This window comes from Neovison vison, chromosome 1, assembly GCF_020171115.1.
Source record: "Neovison vison isolate M4711 chromosome 1, ASM_NN_V1, whole genome shotgun sequence".
NCBI classification, from domain to species: domain Eukaryota; kingdom Metazoa; phylum Chordata; class Mammalia; order Carnivora; family Mustelidae; genus Neogale; species Neogale vison.
In genome coordinates, this window is record NC_058091.1 from 85,732,480 (window position 1) to 85,749,621 (window position 17,142).

Here is a 17,142-nt window from a genome sequence, read left to right on the forward strand (position 1 = left end):
CTATAGAGTAGGAATTCAGATATTGAATTTCAAGGAATCAAAGTGTGCCATCATTACAAGGAAAAAAAAAACAGGAAAATCATGTGATCATCTTGATTAACGCAGAAAAACACTTGGTAAAATTCAACACCCATTCATGATAAAACCTCCCACAAACTAAGAACAGGAGGGCTCTTCCTTAATCAGATAAGGAGCATTTACCAAAAGCCTACAACAAACATCACTTCCCAGTGTAATACTGGATGATTTCCTTCTGAGATGAGGGCTTCCCTGACAGGTGGAAGCTGCCCTGTGTTCAGGGATACCCCTGAGATACTCCCAGCTCACTGATCTTCCAGGATACAATGCACCAATCTGTTTATTTGGAAAACCCAGAGAAACCTCAGAAAGAGGGTGTCAGCAGAGGAGGAGAGTTAAGGGAAATGAAGCCAATGGGAATGTAGCATCTGAGAAGCGGTCTTCACAGAAGGAAAGCATGAGTAGCATGTACCAGAGCATTCCTGCCCCTGAACTTCAGCTCCTGGACCCAGTGTAGCTGCAGCGCGTCCCTGGTTCCATTCCTCTCGCCTCTACTGACTGTCCATCTCCCTACTCCTCCTACTCTTGATTTTCCTGATCACAGCTTTGTCTCTCCATTTTGGCATTAAACTCCTTGCTAGACTTTGATGATGCCCTTCCTGATATCACCCAGTTTCAGCAATCTTCTTGAGCAAGTAAGAGAAATATGCCAGAGATACCAACACGTTTTAAAACCATCAACTCCTGGAACATAAGGAGATTGAACTCTAGTCTCCTTACTGAGGAGTCGTTATATTTTTAAATATTTGGGTAACTACATGCACAGACACACATAAATGAGAACAGAACAAAACAAAAATAGTATTTCCTTACTTGGGAAGGAAAACAAAATGAAAAGGGAAACACTTTATAAATAAAAACAAAACGTGTTTCGTATGCCCAGGACTGCATTCCACTGTGGCAGCTTTGCCGAGGCCACCTTCAACACTGTCTCCAGAACCTTCAGCTATGACTTCCAGAAAGAGAAGGTCAAGTTTCCCTGTAAAGAATTCACTGACCACCTTGTAAAGACCCAACACCAGAGTCTCTGTGCAGGTGACCCAGGCTCTGATGGTAGCTACCACATAGTGTTTCTACACAAGAAAATCAGGTGAAAGGGTTCCTGGTTGGCTCAGTCGGTTAAGCATCTGCCTTTGGCTCAGGTCATGATCCTGGGGTCCTGGGATCAAGCCCCACATTAGGCTCCCTGCTCAGCGAGGAGTCTGCTTCTTTATCTGCCCCTCCCCCCATTCATGTGCAACTCTTTCTTGCTCTCTTTCAAAAATGAAATAAAGTTTTTTAAATAAAAAAAATTATTCAACTAATGAATCGTTGAACATTACATCAAAAACTATTGATGTACCATAGGCTGGCTAATTGAACATAATAATAAAAAATAAAAATAAAAATAAATAAATAAATACAGATACCTAGAAAAAGATTTATTATGAGAGATTGGCTCATGGGTTTGGGGAGGCTAAGAAATCCCATAATCTGCTGTCTACAAGCTACAGTTCCAGGCAGACTGGTCATGAGTTTAGAAGGTAGTCCCAGTCTAAACTCTGAAGGTCTGCGAACCAGGGGAGTCAGTGGTATAAGTCCCAGTTCAAATCTTAAGACCCAAGAACCAGATGCTGATGTTCAAGGGCAGGTGAATATGGATGTCACAGCTCAAGCAGAGAGCAAATTTGCTCTTCTTCCATCTTTGGGCTCTATACAGGCTCTCAGTGGATTGACTGAAGCCCACCCAAAGATCAATGAGGGTGATCTTCTTTACTCAGTCTACTATTCCAAGGCCAGTCTATTCTCGAAACACCCACACAGAAAGTCTAAAATAATGTACACCAACTCTCTGGGCATCCAGTTGACATGTAATATTACATCAAGTTGACATGTAATATTAACCATCACACTTAGGAAGCAAATCACAAAAACAGAATTTACTCCTTAGGAAACAGAGCAGGACAATTATACTTAGTCTCATTGGGATCTTGTTTCATCTTGTTTAATAAGCTGGTTAAAGCTCTTTGTTTAGATTCATTTACCTTATCAACTCATAATGAGGTCTTTCACAGCTCATCATTTGTGTAAATAAAGCTATCCATCCAGGGAAACAAATTCCTTCATGTGCAGATTTTTTTCTTTTAGTTATTTCCCTTTTTATCCAAAACAGGAAAAAGTAGACTTATTTAATTTTTAATTCCACATCTTTTTTTCATAGCAAGTGAGAGATGATATCTTTTAACTCCCTTAATCACCTGCTGTCCCAGAGGATCTTCCTTGTGTTTTAAGATCAGCATTCACAGCTACATAGAGACAGTAGCAGAATCCAGATGTAAAGTATGAGGAGACGGAGAATTGAGGGTTGAACCTTCAGGAATCCTTCCATTTAGGCAGGGGAGGGAATCACAGGAGAAGTCAGAGTTCAAAGCCATTTGGCCAATGCAAAGATCAACCAGCCCAGTGTGTCTATTTTTTTTTAAGATTTTATTTATTTATTTGAGAGACTGAGAGAGAGAGACAGAAACAGAGACAGAGAGCATGATGCGGGGAGGGTTAGAGGGAGAAGCAAGCTCTCTGCTGAGCAGGGAGCATGATGCAGGGCTTGATATCAGGACCCTGAGATCATGACCTGAGCCAAAGGCAGGTGCTTAACTGACTGAGCCACACAGGTGCCCCCTGTGTATCTATTTAAACTACTCAGCGAACACGGAACTAAAACAGTGGGCCCCACCAGGCATTCAGAATTCTAAAAAAAAAAAAAAAAAAAAAAAGTGAATATACAGTCTTTTAAGTTGATTTTGTATATTGAAATTGTAAATGAAGTATCTACCCTGTTCTTCCATTGTGCCACTATTAGAGGCAGAATACATGGATGGGCTCTGGGTTTGACTCCATATACAATTTCTGGCATTCTTATGCCTATTTTTTTTAATCACTTGATGATCTCCTGAGTGGTCCTGAAGAGATAAATGAATATTGCAAATTTGCAAAGTTACTTTGCTTTCCCTTTACAGTTGTAACTGTACACGTAGCAGGTTTAGTCCGTGATTACTTCTGTGCTCTGTGTAGGAGCGAAGCTCTGAGGAGTGCCGCTCGATTCTCGTGTTGCGATCAGAGAGACTGTTGCTCCTCCACAGCTTCCACAAAGTCATGAGCTCACCAAGTTTGGAAAATTAAATGTCCTACTTTTATTTTCATAAAGCATCCTATATCGCCCTTAAAATTCTCAGGCACTTGTGCAAAAATTCTCTTGGTTTCCACCTGGGAAATAAGCACATCCTTTATCATGTTTCTATAGCAATGAACCCTTTATTTTTAGGTAACATCTCTGAACCATAAATATTTCCGCACACACTTGGAGGACAGCCTTTCCTTGGGCCGACCCCTTCTCATTGAGGACATTAGTGAAGAGCTGGATCCAGTCCTGGATAATGTATTAGAAAAGAATTTCATTAAATCAGGCACCACATTCAAGGTGAGCTTTGGGAAGGGGAAAAAAAAAAAAAGAAGAAGAAGAAGACAAGAAAAGAACAATGGTGACATCTACTTATCTTTTTGAGCATAGCAGCACAGGTTCCTTTGCTTCAGGTGGTAGTATTTGATACACTGGAAAAATTATTTCCAAACTCATATTTAGTATTTCTCTTATTTTTAAAATTATATATGAAAAATACAGGGGGAGAGCAATATTTTGGTAAGAGTAACCATTTAGCTGACACTAAATAACATATTAAGGAAAGACATTGTCTGGTCATAATAATATATTAGTATTACACACTATATATGTATATATATTGGCAGCTCTGAGAAAATTGGATTTACAATTTATAATTTACAATTACAAGTCATATATTCATCTGTATAATAAAGCTTGCATTTTCTCACAGGGAGAAAATGCCATTTTAATAAAGTCTATGGGCATTGATTTGTTCATTTCTTTCTGTATTAACTTTCAATCTAAACATAGACTTCATGAGAGACTATGGACTCTGAAAAACAATCTGAGGGGTTTGAAGTGGCGGGGGGGTGGGAGGTTGGGGTACCAGGTGGTGGGTATTATAGAGGGCACGGATTGCATGGAGCACTGGGTGTGGTGAAAAAATAATGAATACTGTTTTTCTGAAAATAAATAAATTGAAAAAATTAAAAAAAAGACAAAAAAAAAAACCATAGACTTCGCTAGAAGCTGAGGAGTCACATTTCCCATCATTGGTGAGAACATGAATGGTTCTCAGTAGAAGTGTTTCTTTCTTAATTGGCAGTGTTCTCCACCTTTAGGCTTCTTTGGTTTTGTTTCTTGACGAATGACAGCATTTCTGATGGAGATTTTTCACTTTGGACAACTTAATTTCACAAATATCACCAAATAAGTACAGAATGCAAATGTTCTCATTAAACAAAGATTTATTTAGAAAACTTTTCTTCATAACGTGAGTCTTTAATGTGCTGTATTTAACATGCCAAAGGAGGGTGTAGGATTTTTATTCCTGAAGTTCTTTCAAAAGAAGAGATTCTTCTCTGTAGTGTGAAAGCATGGTGCTTGAGAGCATGGTAATGCCTTTAGATGTGGTTTCTAACCACATGTAGAACCAAGATTAATTAAAAATTTAAGTCCTTTCGAGGCGCCTGGGTGGCTCAGTGGGTCAAGCCTCTGCCTTCAAGCTCAGGTCATGATCCCAGGGTCCTGGGATCAAGCCCCACATCAGGCTCTCTGCCTGCCTCTCTGCCTACTTGTGATCTCTGTCTGTCAAATAAATAAATAAAATCTTTTAAAAAAAATCTAAATCCTTTGAAAATGATATAATTTCCACCTTAATTTCAGATAATAAAATCAGTTGTTTTTTTTTTAATATAGTATACTGCAAATTGTAGTGTTTAAGATAAATGTCATGTTTGTGGGAAAAAATGTTGGCCTTTTTTTCTTTGAAAATTTCATTATTCCTTTCTGTTGTCAAATATGCTTTGGATACGATTGAAATGCAAAGAGAAATAACAAACACTTCTTCTAAACTCCACAAATTTCCTCAGTAGGAAACAATTTCCTCTAGTGGGGGAAAACAGTCAAATCTGAGATGTGTCTGAGTTTTCATTTATTCTACATTTGTTGGAGATAAATTTTTCACTTAATTTGTTCATTTAATTTGTTTGGTGTCATGGTTAGCAACGTCTCCTGGCAGGACCGCGAATCTGAATTATTTAAGATCAGTGATTAAAGTCTTATAACTTTTTCCTTTGCAATTCATTCAAGTTTCACAGCCCTGACCTCTGGTAAATTCTTTCCTAAGTTAACCCCAAATTCCTTGTCCTGTCGCTTAAGCTGTTTTTAATTTGGTATTTGAATTGATGTAGGTGAAAGTTGGTGATAAGGAATGTGATCTCATGGATACATTTAAACTGTATATTACCACGAAGCTACCCAACCCTGCCTTTACCCCTGAGATCAATGCTAAAACATCAGTTATTGATTTTACCGTCACCATGAAAGGACTTGAGAATCAGTTATTAAGGAGAGTGATTTTAACTGAGAAACAGGTAATAATTTCTCAAGGTAAACAAGTACTTCTAATAAATCATAATAAATACTTAAAATGGGTTATGAAATTGTTAAGTATTTGGGAAGGGAAAAAAATGAAGCAAATTTTTATTTACCTTCGTTAGCATAAGTATTAGTTTAGCTGTCTCCTGTCAAGTCCTGTCAAGAAATCATGTAACTAACTCAGCTGTCCTCCAACTGCAAACATATATACATGTGTGTACACATACATATACACATGCACACACATACCGCTCACACTGTTCTTTCTACTTCTGTCTTTGATCCTTGGAGTATGTTGAGCTCTTATCTGTAGTCCTAGGGATAGATGCTCTTTGATATACCTGAAAAATTCACTAAAATAATGATCCTGGAGAAAAAGAAATTGCTCTGAATGTGTGTATTACCACTGGGGTAGTTTCAACTACTACATTCTAGTACTCTAGTGATACAGAAAGCCTAACTTGAATTTTAATCAAATAAAATTTACATTAAGGCGGAGAAATTAAGTATGATTGAGGGTTCTCATAAAACAAAGAACAACTTAAAACAGGAAGATTTTAAGAGACTGATACAAGTTGAAACTAGTTTTTGAGATAAATATCAGAATACATTTAACATTATGCATAAAATATGCTTGCATAAAATGTAATTATACTTATTTGTATATGGAAAACATATTTGCATAAAATCTAAGAAAGATTATGTTTGCTTACCTAGAATTGATTTGAGTATTGAAGGTTCAAGGAAAGGGCAAGGTTAGCAATACTAAGACCAGAGAGGCTTCCCATGGGAGGGTGAGGGAAAGATCAGTAGCAGAAGACTGGACAAGGAAACGAGAAAGACAAGAGATAGGAGTAGATGCCACCAACACGGGAAGGACATTGGAAGAGGGCAAGAGAAATGATCCTCACACCAGAGAAACAGACTCAGTTAAAGGAGAGGGGAAGCCCTACGGCGGGGCCGGCCCTTAAAGGGGACCATTCTGGGCAAAGCAGAACCAAGAGGGCATAGTCCCAGCCTCTGCTCTCACTAGCTGTTTGACCTTCCCTTCTAACAAACAGCTGGGGGCTTCTACAGTCCAGTAAGGGAGCCATGCCCCTTCCACAGCCAGGCAGAGGGAGCCCGGGCCCTTTAGCTCATTGCTCATCACCTCTTAGGGCCACATGGTGACAACTGTTGAAAATCAGTCCTTCCTTGATGGTCTCACAAGTGCTGTTGGTCTGATGTGAGAGGATTCCTCATGGGTCCAGGTGCCACATACAGGCTGCCTGAACTTCCCTAAGGCAGGCCACTCCACAGTCTAAGGCAGGCTACACCCCATGTCCCCCAAAAGCCCACACACTCTCTCCTAGGCCTCAGCTTCCTCTTCAAGGGATGCACTAAGGTACTTATACCATCCTTGCTGGGAAAAGCCAAAACACACACTCAATCTGTAGGAGGACATCCTAACCATGATGTTTAACCTTCTTAACTCTCCTGCTCTTACACCCTCATTTTACAGAAGAACAAACAGAAGCCAGAGAGAATAGGGTCTGAGCTTCCAAAAGCACAAAGACTTTCCATCCTGTCAGGTCTTCTAGATAAACCTTTCAGATGATGCTGTAGAACCCATGAGTGCCTACGGTACCATGACGCTTGTTTTGCCAGATCACACTGATAAGGAGGCTCAAGGGATTTCATTTTGTCCAGATATTCCTATACTGCCACCCAGAGGTGACCATCCTAATGGAAACAGTTCATTAGGTACTCCCCCGCAAACGCAGCCATGACCTTCGTTGCTACCCCCATCAAACATGGCAAACCTTCTAGGACGCTGGCAATCATGCCACTGGTCTTGGAGTTGGAGAACAAGAGCATGATCCTGCCTTTGCTGGTAACTAGCCATGAGGACCATGCTGGGATGGGATTTGGAGTTAATATGTATTTTCTGGGTCCTCAGTTTCCCCAGAAGTAAAATAGAACTGTTGAACTCAATTTGGCACACTTCAATTTAACACATATTTCTCAGATTGAGTCCCTTTTCTGCAAAACCTCAAGGTAATGCTGTCAAGAATACAAAAGTGAATAGGACAAGTGTCTGCCCTCTAGATGCACAGAATCTCATTGGAGGGACACGATCGACACACAGACAGTGATGTAAGATGTGCCAGGTGTAGAGGTGAACACCGTGCCATAGCTTCGGATCCACAAAGTGGTTTAAGACTTTCAGAAAGTGGGGGCTCCTGGGTGGCTCAGTCGGTTAGGCCACTGCCTTCGGCTCGGGTCATGATCTCGGGGTCCTGGGATCGAGTCCCGCATCGGGCTCTCTGCTCAGCAGGGAGCCTGCTTCCTTCTCTCTCTCTGCCTGCCTCTTCATCTACTTGTGATTTCTCTCTGTCAAATAAATAAACAAAAATCTTTAAAAAAAAAGAAAGATTTTCAGAAAGTGGTAGAACTTCTGAAATGGTTTTTCAAGAAACTTTCTCAGATAAGTAGTTTAAAAACACCTCCTTCTAACATAATTCTAAATACAATGTGTGATTCTGTATAAGATCAGGAAAAAATGCTATAAAAATGCTATTCAGACAACTTTAATTTACTCTGCATGTAGCAAGAGTATTATATCCACGTTAAATTTCCTGAATTTGAAAATTGGACTATACTTGTGCAAGAGAATGTCCTGGTTCTTAGGAGATTTGCTGAAGTTTTTAGGGGTAAAGGATCATGACCTCAGCAGATGGTTCACCAATAATAGAAGAACAATAATGATAATAAGTATTATATATATAAGGAGAGTGATAACGCAAAATGGTATCTGGTGAATCTGGGCAAAACATTTATGAGAGTTAATTATATCCGTCTTGCACCTTTTCTGAAAACTTAACATTTTTTCAAAATATGATTTAAAAAGACATTATTCTTCTGGAAAAAATATGCCTTCCAAACGTCCAGTTTAGCCCCTCTGGTGGAAGGAGATGTAAAACAATGGAAAATGGATTTGTATTGGCAGCTGGCTTTGGTAGACCAGATACCTGGTGTCCCTACAGGTAGATCCCAGACCAAGAGCTGACATTGGGCTTGGCTGTCCTCATGGTGCTTTGATATTACATCTCTGCTTCTACTACTTCTGATGGCCAAAATGTTAGCATATCACACAGAGTCCATGTGGGGCAGGGCCAAGAGAATGAGACACTCTAATTTAAATAAACTTAGAGCCAGGAAGAGAGCATGGAGGATAATCAGACAAAATTCCTTTAGCAGGGGAATCTTGTGCATGCAGTGTGGAAACCTAGTACTAGTGGGCATAATTTCTTAAAAAGCATCCAACCAAATTAAGGCCTTCCAGAGGCACTTTAGTTTAAACTTTTAAAAACTAGGAGCACCTGGGTGGCTCAGTCCATTGAGCATCTGCCTTCGGCTCAGGGCAGGATCCTAATCCAGCCCTGCATCAGGGCTCCCTGATCAGCGGGGAGTCTGCTTCTCCCTCTCCCTTGACCTGCTGTTCCCTCTGCTTGTGCACTCTCTCTCTCTCTCTCAAATAAATAAATAAAATCTTTAAAAGAAACAAACTTTTTAAAAACTGTTAAGAAGCACTAAGTAAATTGGGTTTGCCATAGTGACTGGTGATTACAATTTGGCTATTATTTCTTGTTTGTTTGTTTGTTTGTTTGTTTTTAAAGAGAAAGCACAAGATGGGGGAGATGTAGGCAGAGGGAAAGCAGGCTCCCTGCTGAGCGGGGAGCCTGTTGCAGGACTCGATCCTAGGACCCCGGGTACATAACCTGAGCCAAAGGCAGATGCTTAACGACTGAGACACCAGGTGTCCCTGTTTCTTTCTTTCTTTCTTTCTTTTTTTTTTTTTTTTTAATCTGGCTTTGGAAAAAAAAAAAAAGGATTTTCTTTATTTACTTGAGAGAGAGAGAGAGTGAACAGGGGGAGGGAGAGGGAGAAGCAGACTCCCCCAAGCTGAAGGCAGACACTTAACCGACTGAGCCATCTGGGCACCTGTATTTTTTGTTTCTTAACAGGAATTAGAGTCTGAGAGGGTTAAACTTTTGGAGGATGTGACCTTCAACAGGCGGAAGATGAAGGAACTTGAAGACAACCTTCTCTACAAGTTAAGCGCCACAAAAGGTACTGTGTTATTAACAAGTAAACTGAATGATGGTCCCAAGTAAGGGTTTCTTGGGCCTTGTTTTCAGCATCTCAGGATTATAGGTGTTAGGAAACTGTTGAGTTATTAATGCAAACAAAAGCAAGGCACTTTCCCTCTAGACATTTAAAGAGGGACCGCAGAGAATGTGATTTTTTTTAAGATTTTATTTATTTATTTGACAGAGAGAGATCACAAGTAGGCATAGAGGCAGGCAGAGAGAGAGAGAGAGAGGAGGAAGCAGGCTCCCTGCTGAGCAGAGAGCCCGATGCTGGGCTCGATCCCAGGACCCTGAGATCATGACCTGAGCCGAAGGCAGCGGCTTAACCCACTGAGCCACCCAGGTGCCCCGAGAATGTGATTTTTGAATTAGCAAACAGAGTCTGAGCATTTGAGAAGAAGGGAGTTTTCTAGATGTAATTGCTCTCTCCTGAGAAAAATAAGGGCTCCCAATAGAGCTAAGTGACTTGTAATAGGCTAATTTGCTTGCCCAAAGGAAACTAATGTGCCTCATCTATTTTTTTTTTTTTAAATCAACTCTTGCATTTGGCACTAAAATGCAGTTACCACAATGGGTGATGATGTGTGTAATCTGTATCAGCCGTTCTTGAGCACCCAAGGCCCAAGCTCACTCCCCACTGGCCTTGACCTCCTGCTTAGAAGTCAGGGGTGGATTCTCCTTCTGGCAGTCAGATCATCATGCCACACCCTGATCTGGGGATGGAGACTCTCTAAATAAATAAAAAACATCCTATCCAATGACACTAACATCAGCAAACACTGTATTGTTCTGCAGTAGGCAAATTCCAGTAGCCTAAATCCTACCATTTATTACAGCTCATAATGAATGCTTCCCAATAGCACTTTATGCCTTGGATAAACAAAAACCTTAACCTCCCAGAAGTACATGGTAGATGATTCTCATGCTGTGCTCCCGCACTGCTTGATGGAGACCACAGGGAAGAGTCCTTTTCATCTGCCTTGATCACACTGCTTATGTTGATGAAGTTGTCTGCGCTCTGGTCCAGTGACTTCTCCCAGCCATTTGGATACCCTTGGGCATCCTGCTATTAGCAAAGATGGCTGAGAGGTGAATTTCAATTTACAGTAGTAAACCACGGGGTGGAGGTGGTGGGTGGAGGTGGCCAGATTTTGTCTTCAGACCTTTGGAGACCAGTCATGTGGGCTGCCTTGGGAATCCCCTTTTGCAGATTTACAGGAAGCATCTGGGATAACTTGTCCGCAAGGGTGTTTGGAAGGATTCAGGCATCAGATGACAGTTGGGCCAGAAGCCTCTCAGCGTGTTAATATACGCCCTTCTATCAGGAGGGGCATTGAAGAAATTGACTTGAAAATGAACAGGTCGATTTTAGAAGTGCTGCCTCTTGCTTTGTGGGCTTCCCTTTCTTGTGCTCTAGGGTTTTCCTGTTTGGCTTTTAGGTTCCTTGGTAGACGACGAATCTCTCATTGGTGTTCTTCGAATCACCAAGCACACGGCAGCCGAAGTAAGTGAAAAGCTGCACGTGGCTGCAGAGACGGAGATCAAAATAAACACGGCTCAGGAGGAGTTCCGACCTGCTGCCACCCGCGGAAGCATCCTCTACTTTCTCATCACAGAGATGAGCATGGTCAACATCATGTACCAGACCTCGCTGGCCCAGTTCTTGAAGTTATTTGACCAGTCCATGGCCAGGTAGGGAGGCCCTCCCTGGCCCTGTGGGGAGCCATTTAAAATTTGTGTTTGTTTTCCGACTGTCTTAGTGATGGCTGTTGACATCCTTAATTTTTAAAATGTATTGCAGATCTGAGAAGTCTCCACTGCCTCAAAAGAGAATTACAAATATTATTGAGTATCTGACATATGAAGTTTTTATATACTCTGTCCGAGGCCTGTACGAAAACCACAAATTCCTCTTTGTACTCCTCATGACCTTGAAGATTGATCTTCAGAGAGGAACAGTGAAGCACAGGGAGTTTCAGGCTCTCATTAAAGGTGAAGGGCTTAGAATATGAATGTGTATGTAAAGGAGGTTGCTTCTGATATGCTCTTTGACGTGCTGGGGACCTATTTTATGATACAGTGGGGAAATCATGTTCCCATGAAAGGGAAGTTCTTTGTACCTCATTTTCCTTTTCTGATTCCCATTCGTTTTGCTCTGATAACTCAAGATGATTTATTTCAGGTCTGTGTTCACTCCGTGGTTTTTTTTTTTTTTTTTTTAGTTATATCATTACCTGAAGTTTGGTCATTGTTGCCTGGGATTAGGAAACCTGAAGGCAAAAGGGAAGAAAAGTGAGCTAGTAATGAGGTTCCTATCACAAAAGAGCAATTCCTTGAGCAAGGGATTATCACAACTTTTAAGACTGCAAAAGGCACACTTGTATTTTGTGGAAGTTAGTCCTATTCAACGCTCATCTCCCATGTTAAAAGTATCTTCAAGAATATCAAAGAGTGGTATTTTCATTCAATTTGGTTAAGCAAATATTTATGGAGCATATACTCTGCACCCAGCATATTAATGTTGGGATAGAAGGGTAAACCAGACATTGCTTTAAAAAAAAAACCAGTATTATTATGGGGATAGAGATAATTTAAAAAATTATTGCAAAACAAAACAGAATACTCTCACTGTTAGAAGAGAGCTAAAAACCAAGTCTTAATGTCTAAAAGGAAGGAGAGACTTGTGTTTGGTGAGGCCAGTAGGAACTCTTTGGAAAATACACTGTTGTGGGGGTAAGCCATGAATTTTTCAGATGATTCTATCCAAGGGAAAAATGTTTAATGTTTTAAATATCTCTTACACTTTTTGCTCTTTGTGTAAAGCTTAATAAATCATTTTCCAGCTGTCCCTCTCCCTACAAGGAGTTAAAGTGGCCTTTAAAAAGGACTCTGAAGGCTGAGTAGAAGTGAATGTGATTTGGGGACCTAATTTCAGTCAGAATAGACCAGATTTCGTGGCCATACAAACAATCCCAAACTTTCAGTGGCTTGACATGATAAGGGTATTTTCTCATTTATTCTCTCTCCACATGCCTGTCGTGGTCACCCAGGAATTTCTTCTATAATTACTATAGCAGAGGAATGGGATAAGACAAATCATGGGCCAGCTTTTAAAAGTTATCCCACAAGTGACATTTGTCACTTAAATGCTCATCTTACATTAGGCAAAGCAAGACACACAGTGATCACTAACTTCAGAGAGGGCAGGGACCTGCACTTCTCCCATGTGCCTGGATGAAGGGAAACTTGAATGTCCTTGAACAGCTCTGGTGACTAAACACACCTGTTGAATTTGAGATCTCCAGCAGACAGAAAGGGTAGGCCAGACGATTCAGAAGTCAGACAGCTACAAAGCTAGGGCCATAGAAATAACCACCTAGCCATGGGAATGAAAGAGATTATGTAGGAAGAAAATGTAGAATATTTCTAAATTCAGAGGACAAGGGCATAGGACACGATACACAATATACTTTTCTCTATGACATCTCATTTATAATAAACAGGGAGTAAACTATGGGTTACTACTCTATCTTCTTTCTCTACTTCAGTGAATTTCTTCCTCAGCTTCAGGTTAGAGGACTGTTGTAGAAACTTTGCAAATAATTTTTCAGAATGGCTAAAATGTCTTGACTTTTTTCTGTCTTGTAGTTCAAAGGAAACTGGAGCATGTCATGCAATTCATAGTTTTTCTCAGGTCTAATGCACCTAGAGAGGATGAGGTCTTAAAGTGTAGCGTAAGGCAGCGTGGTGCAGTGAGGTGTGGGCTGGACTAAGAAGCGGGATACGAGCTGGGCTCTGCTGCTGACCAGCTGTGTGAGCTCAGAGACCATCACCCCTCCTTACAGGTACAAGGGGTTGGGGGCCAAAGGGGAAGTGCTAAGTACCATCTGAGAGAGGCGGGCAAGCTGTGCAGAGCTTCCAGATGTACAAGTCCCTGGCCTCTGTGACATTTAAATAAAATGAGTCTAAATTTACCAAACCTAGAAAACTCCTTTGACTATCTAGGCAAAAGCAGGAGCAAAATGAGCCTCAGGTGTAGGAGGACTTTAAGCATGGCATACAAATGGGATGGGACGTATACTTTGGGTCTTTCCTGATCTGTGAGCTGGCCTTGCTTCCTGAATCCCATGAGGCAACATGGCCACTGGGAAGGAGATAGACAAGCTTTAGAAAGAAGAGGAAACCTGGTACTCTGGGCCACAACGGAAAGGACAAGAGATTCAGAGGTAGACGGAGGTCAGGTGCAAAGATCCTTGCTTCTTCCCAGTCTCCTGAGGCAGAACCTCGTGTGGGTACAGAAAGGTGCTCGAGAAACATCCAGACAGGAGATGCCCCTTCATTCTGCTCAGCGCCAAATCCCACATGGCGGCTGTAGGGCAGACTTGGTGGAGGGGAGTGGCTTGAGGGCTAAGCCTGACTTATGTTAGGCAAGTAGGAGTGTATATGTGGACATGTTGCAAGGGCTGGTGTGCAGCAGAGGCCTGGGCTCAAGCCAAGAAGCTGCAGGCCCCGGGGAACGTAAGTCCTGGACACAAAGGACCGGTCTGTGGACAGCAGCCCAACACCCCTGTAGGTCAGACAGGATTTGTCACAGCACGGAGGACGCAGTCCAGGGATCCCAGCCTATGGCAGAGACTGGAGGGCAGCTTTCGGGTCTGAGGCATCCTCCCCATCACAACGCAATCCCAATCCACCTGCCTCTCCCCTCGCCCACCCAGCCAAACCAGAGCCCTGCCTCAGGGGGCTGGATTCTTGGAGAGACAGGTTGTAAGTCAGAAGAGACAGAGAAACCCAGGGAGGAGGGAATTTGTGAGGAGGATGGGAGTGGTCACAGAAAAAGTAAAAAGCCTGCGCATCTGGGTCATGGTAAAGGTACATCTGGGACCCCAACTTCATAAAGCTGGAGCGTCATGGAGACTCGGATTGCACAGGGCCAGGAGAGACGGTGAGAAGAGTCTGGATTTAATTTCATTGGCAATAGAAGCCATCGAATGTTTTATGAGCAGGGAAGTAACCCGAACAGAGCAGTGCTTTGAAAAAGATTAATTTGGGATTGTATGACAGGTTGTCGACCGAAGTACAACCAGCTCAGCAGTGAAAGAGGGTTTTGTTTTGTTTTGAAAAACGAAAACCAAAACAAAATTGGTTTGTTGTACAGTTTGTCCTAGTTTTGAAGTGGTTTACATTTTAACCAAATTATTTTTACAAAAATGATAGATGATTTTGTTTTCAGTGTTTTTTACAAAGTTAACAAATATAACCCTTAGATCTTTGACATTTTTTCTATCATTTTTAACTCAGGACTTAAGAGGGAAAGAAGACAGACTTATTTATCATAGCAGAAATATTTGATCTCCTAGGAATGACTATCCCTTTATGTCAATTCCTACTTGTTTTTCTGCAGTATGTGGAAGGTGCCTTTGACTTTCTTCTTCAACTGAGAATGTCAGGACACTTTGAAAAATGAAATAGATACCATGGATAGCCCTGTGTTATAGAGTAATTGATATAACTATTTTCCCTGCCTAGTTATTTTAGAAAGACACCATCTTTCTTTTGTTATAAACCATGGACCCAACCTGAGTGTGTGTGTGTGGGGGGGTGGTCTGCGCTTGCCTTCCAGATTGGATTGGACCTAAGCCTTCCAAAATAGAGAATTCATGTTGAAATGACAGCTAATGATTACATAACTCTTATTATGGGCCAAGACTGTTCTGAGGTTTTTACATACATGAATTTATTGAATTTTCACAGAAACTGATCTGGCAGAGTCCATTATTATACCCATTTGACAGAAAAAGAAACTCAGAGAAATTGAGTTCTTTGTCTGTGTTTTGGCAGCTAGCATGGTTGAGCCAGAATATTTTGGGGAGTACAGTGGGATGTGATTTTTCTGGGTTCATGGGTGTCCACCAGGATGTTTCAAAACACTTGTGGCTTAAATGTTTTCTCCTGATGTTTTTGAGGCTTACGGTCACATGAAAACATTTCCTTTGGAAAAAAAAAAAAAAGAAGAAGAAAATGCATTTGTCTCTAAGTTAGAGAACCAGAGTCCCTTGAGTCTATCCATGATGCTCTCCAGCCATGGCTTCTCTAGTAAACTCGGTCCTGGCAGATATGCTTCTAGAGGATGGATTTCTCTTCCTCCAAGTAGCAGGGAGTGGGGTGTCAAGAGGAAGGTTTGCCTGTTTTAAAGGTGTTATGGCACTAGGAGTTGCTGCCCCAGAGGTAGTGCAAGGGGATTTATAAGAAAAGATCACGTCAGCTCATTTACCCTCTCAAGAAGGTGCTGGAGAGAGAGCGGCCACTGACGGACGTCCCCTCCATCCCCTCTTTTGCCCAAGGGTCAATATGTGAAGTGGTGGCATTAGATGGTTCTTCAGTAGGACTAAAGGATTTAGGATCACTGTTTTGCACACATCCGAATTAAAACACAACTGATAAAACATTACTGAAGGTAATGCAATAGAGGAGTTTTGAAGCTGGAATTATGTGTCTTGGTGGAAGATTGTCCCATTGGGAATACTCATTTGATTTGGGATTTGCTTCAAAATGTGATCCAATGCTGTAATTCACGATCTCCTCTAGACTCTGTGAGAGCAGAAGCCTTGTGTGGTTTTCTCTGCTTTATCCCCAGTGCCTGGGATATGCTGGTGCAGAGAGGGTGCTCAATAAATATTTCTTGAATAACTAAGTGAACAAATTATCTGAACAAGAGTTACTTCCTTAAGAACCCACAGAAGTATCATATCCCTCCCACCCTCCATCTATCCATCTTTCTGACTTAAATATATATATATATATATTAAGTATCAAGTTTTTGAAAGAGTGAGAGCTAAGAAGTGACTTTAAAAATCACACATGAAAAGATCAGGATATTCACTGATATCAAAATTGTAAATTTCATGAAATTGGCTGTTTAAAAAAAAAAAGTAAAAATGCAAACAACTGCAACCACCTGAGAAAAATGGCATAAATCAGAAAATAAAACCCTAAGACTTGAAGGAAATGGACCTAGAAAATATAGCCACATTTTTTTCGTGATTATTTCCCCATTTTCTCTGTAATATGGTTACCTTTCTTCTGTTGGAAAATAAATGTCTAAAAACGAAGCCCAAGCTGACCTGATTCCTGCCAATGCCCTTTCCCCAGGGGGAGCAGCTCTGGATCTGAAAGCCTGCCCTCCCAAGCCTTTTCGCTGGATCCTGGATATGACCTGGCTGAATCTTGTGGAGCTGAGTAAGCTTCCACAGTTTGCAGAAATTATGAACCAGGTAACAGAGGGCTGGGAGAAACAAGTACAGATCTGTAAACCAAACATACCTGGGGCCATTTTAATTGGGGGCTCCTGGCCACAATTCCTTAACCCAAAAGGCTCAAAGGAAGCATGTAGTTCTAAGGCACCAAGCTCTC

General features: G+C 41.3%; 1 protein-coding gene across 1 annotated transcript in view; it reads left to right on the plus strand.

Moving 5' to 3' along the window:
• Nucleotides 1-17,142, plus strand: part of DNAH8 (dynein axonemal heavy chain 8) — a 336,143-nt gene that overhangs the window by 234,837 nt on the left and 84,164 nt on the right. The window contains exons 74-79 of the mRNA XM_044250418.1: nucleotides 3,380-3,535; nucleotides 5,410-5,592; nucleotides 9,604-9,709; nucleotides 11,169-11,421; nucleotides 11,531-11,721; nucleotides 16,882-17,003. Of these exons, the coding sequence (XP_044106353.1) occupies nucleotides 3,380-3,535; nucleotides 5,410-5,592; nucleotides 9,604-9,709; nucleotides 11,169-11,421; nucleotides 11,531-11,721; nucleotides 16,882-17,003 (1,011 nt within the window). The remainder of the gene's footprint in view (nucleotides 1-3,379; nucleotides 3,536-5,409; nucleotides 5,593-9,603; nucleotides 9,710-11,168; nucleotides 11,422-11,530; nucleotides 11,722-16,881; nucleotides 17,004-17,142) is intronic.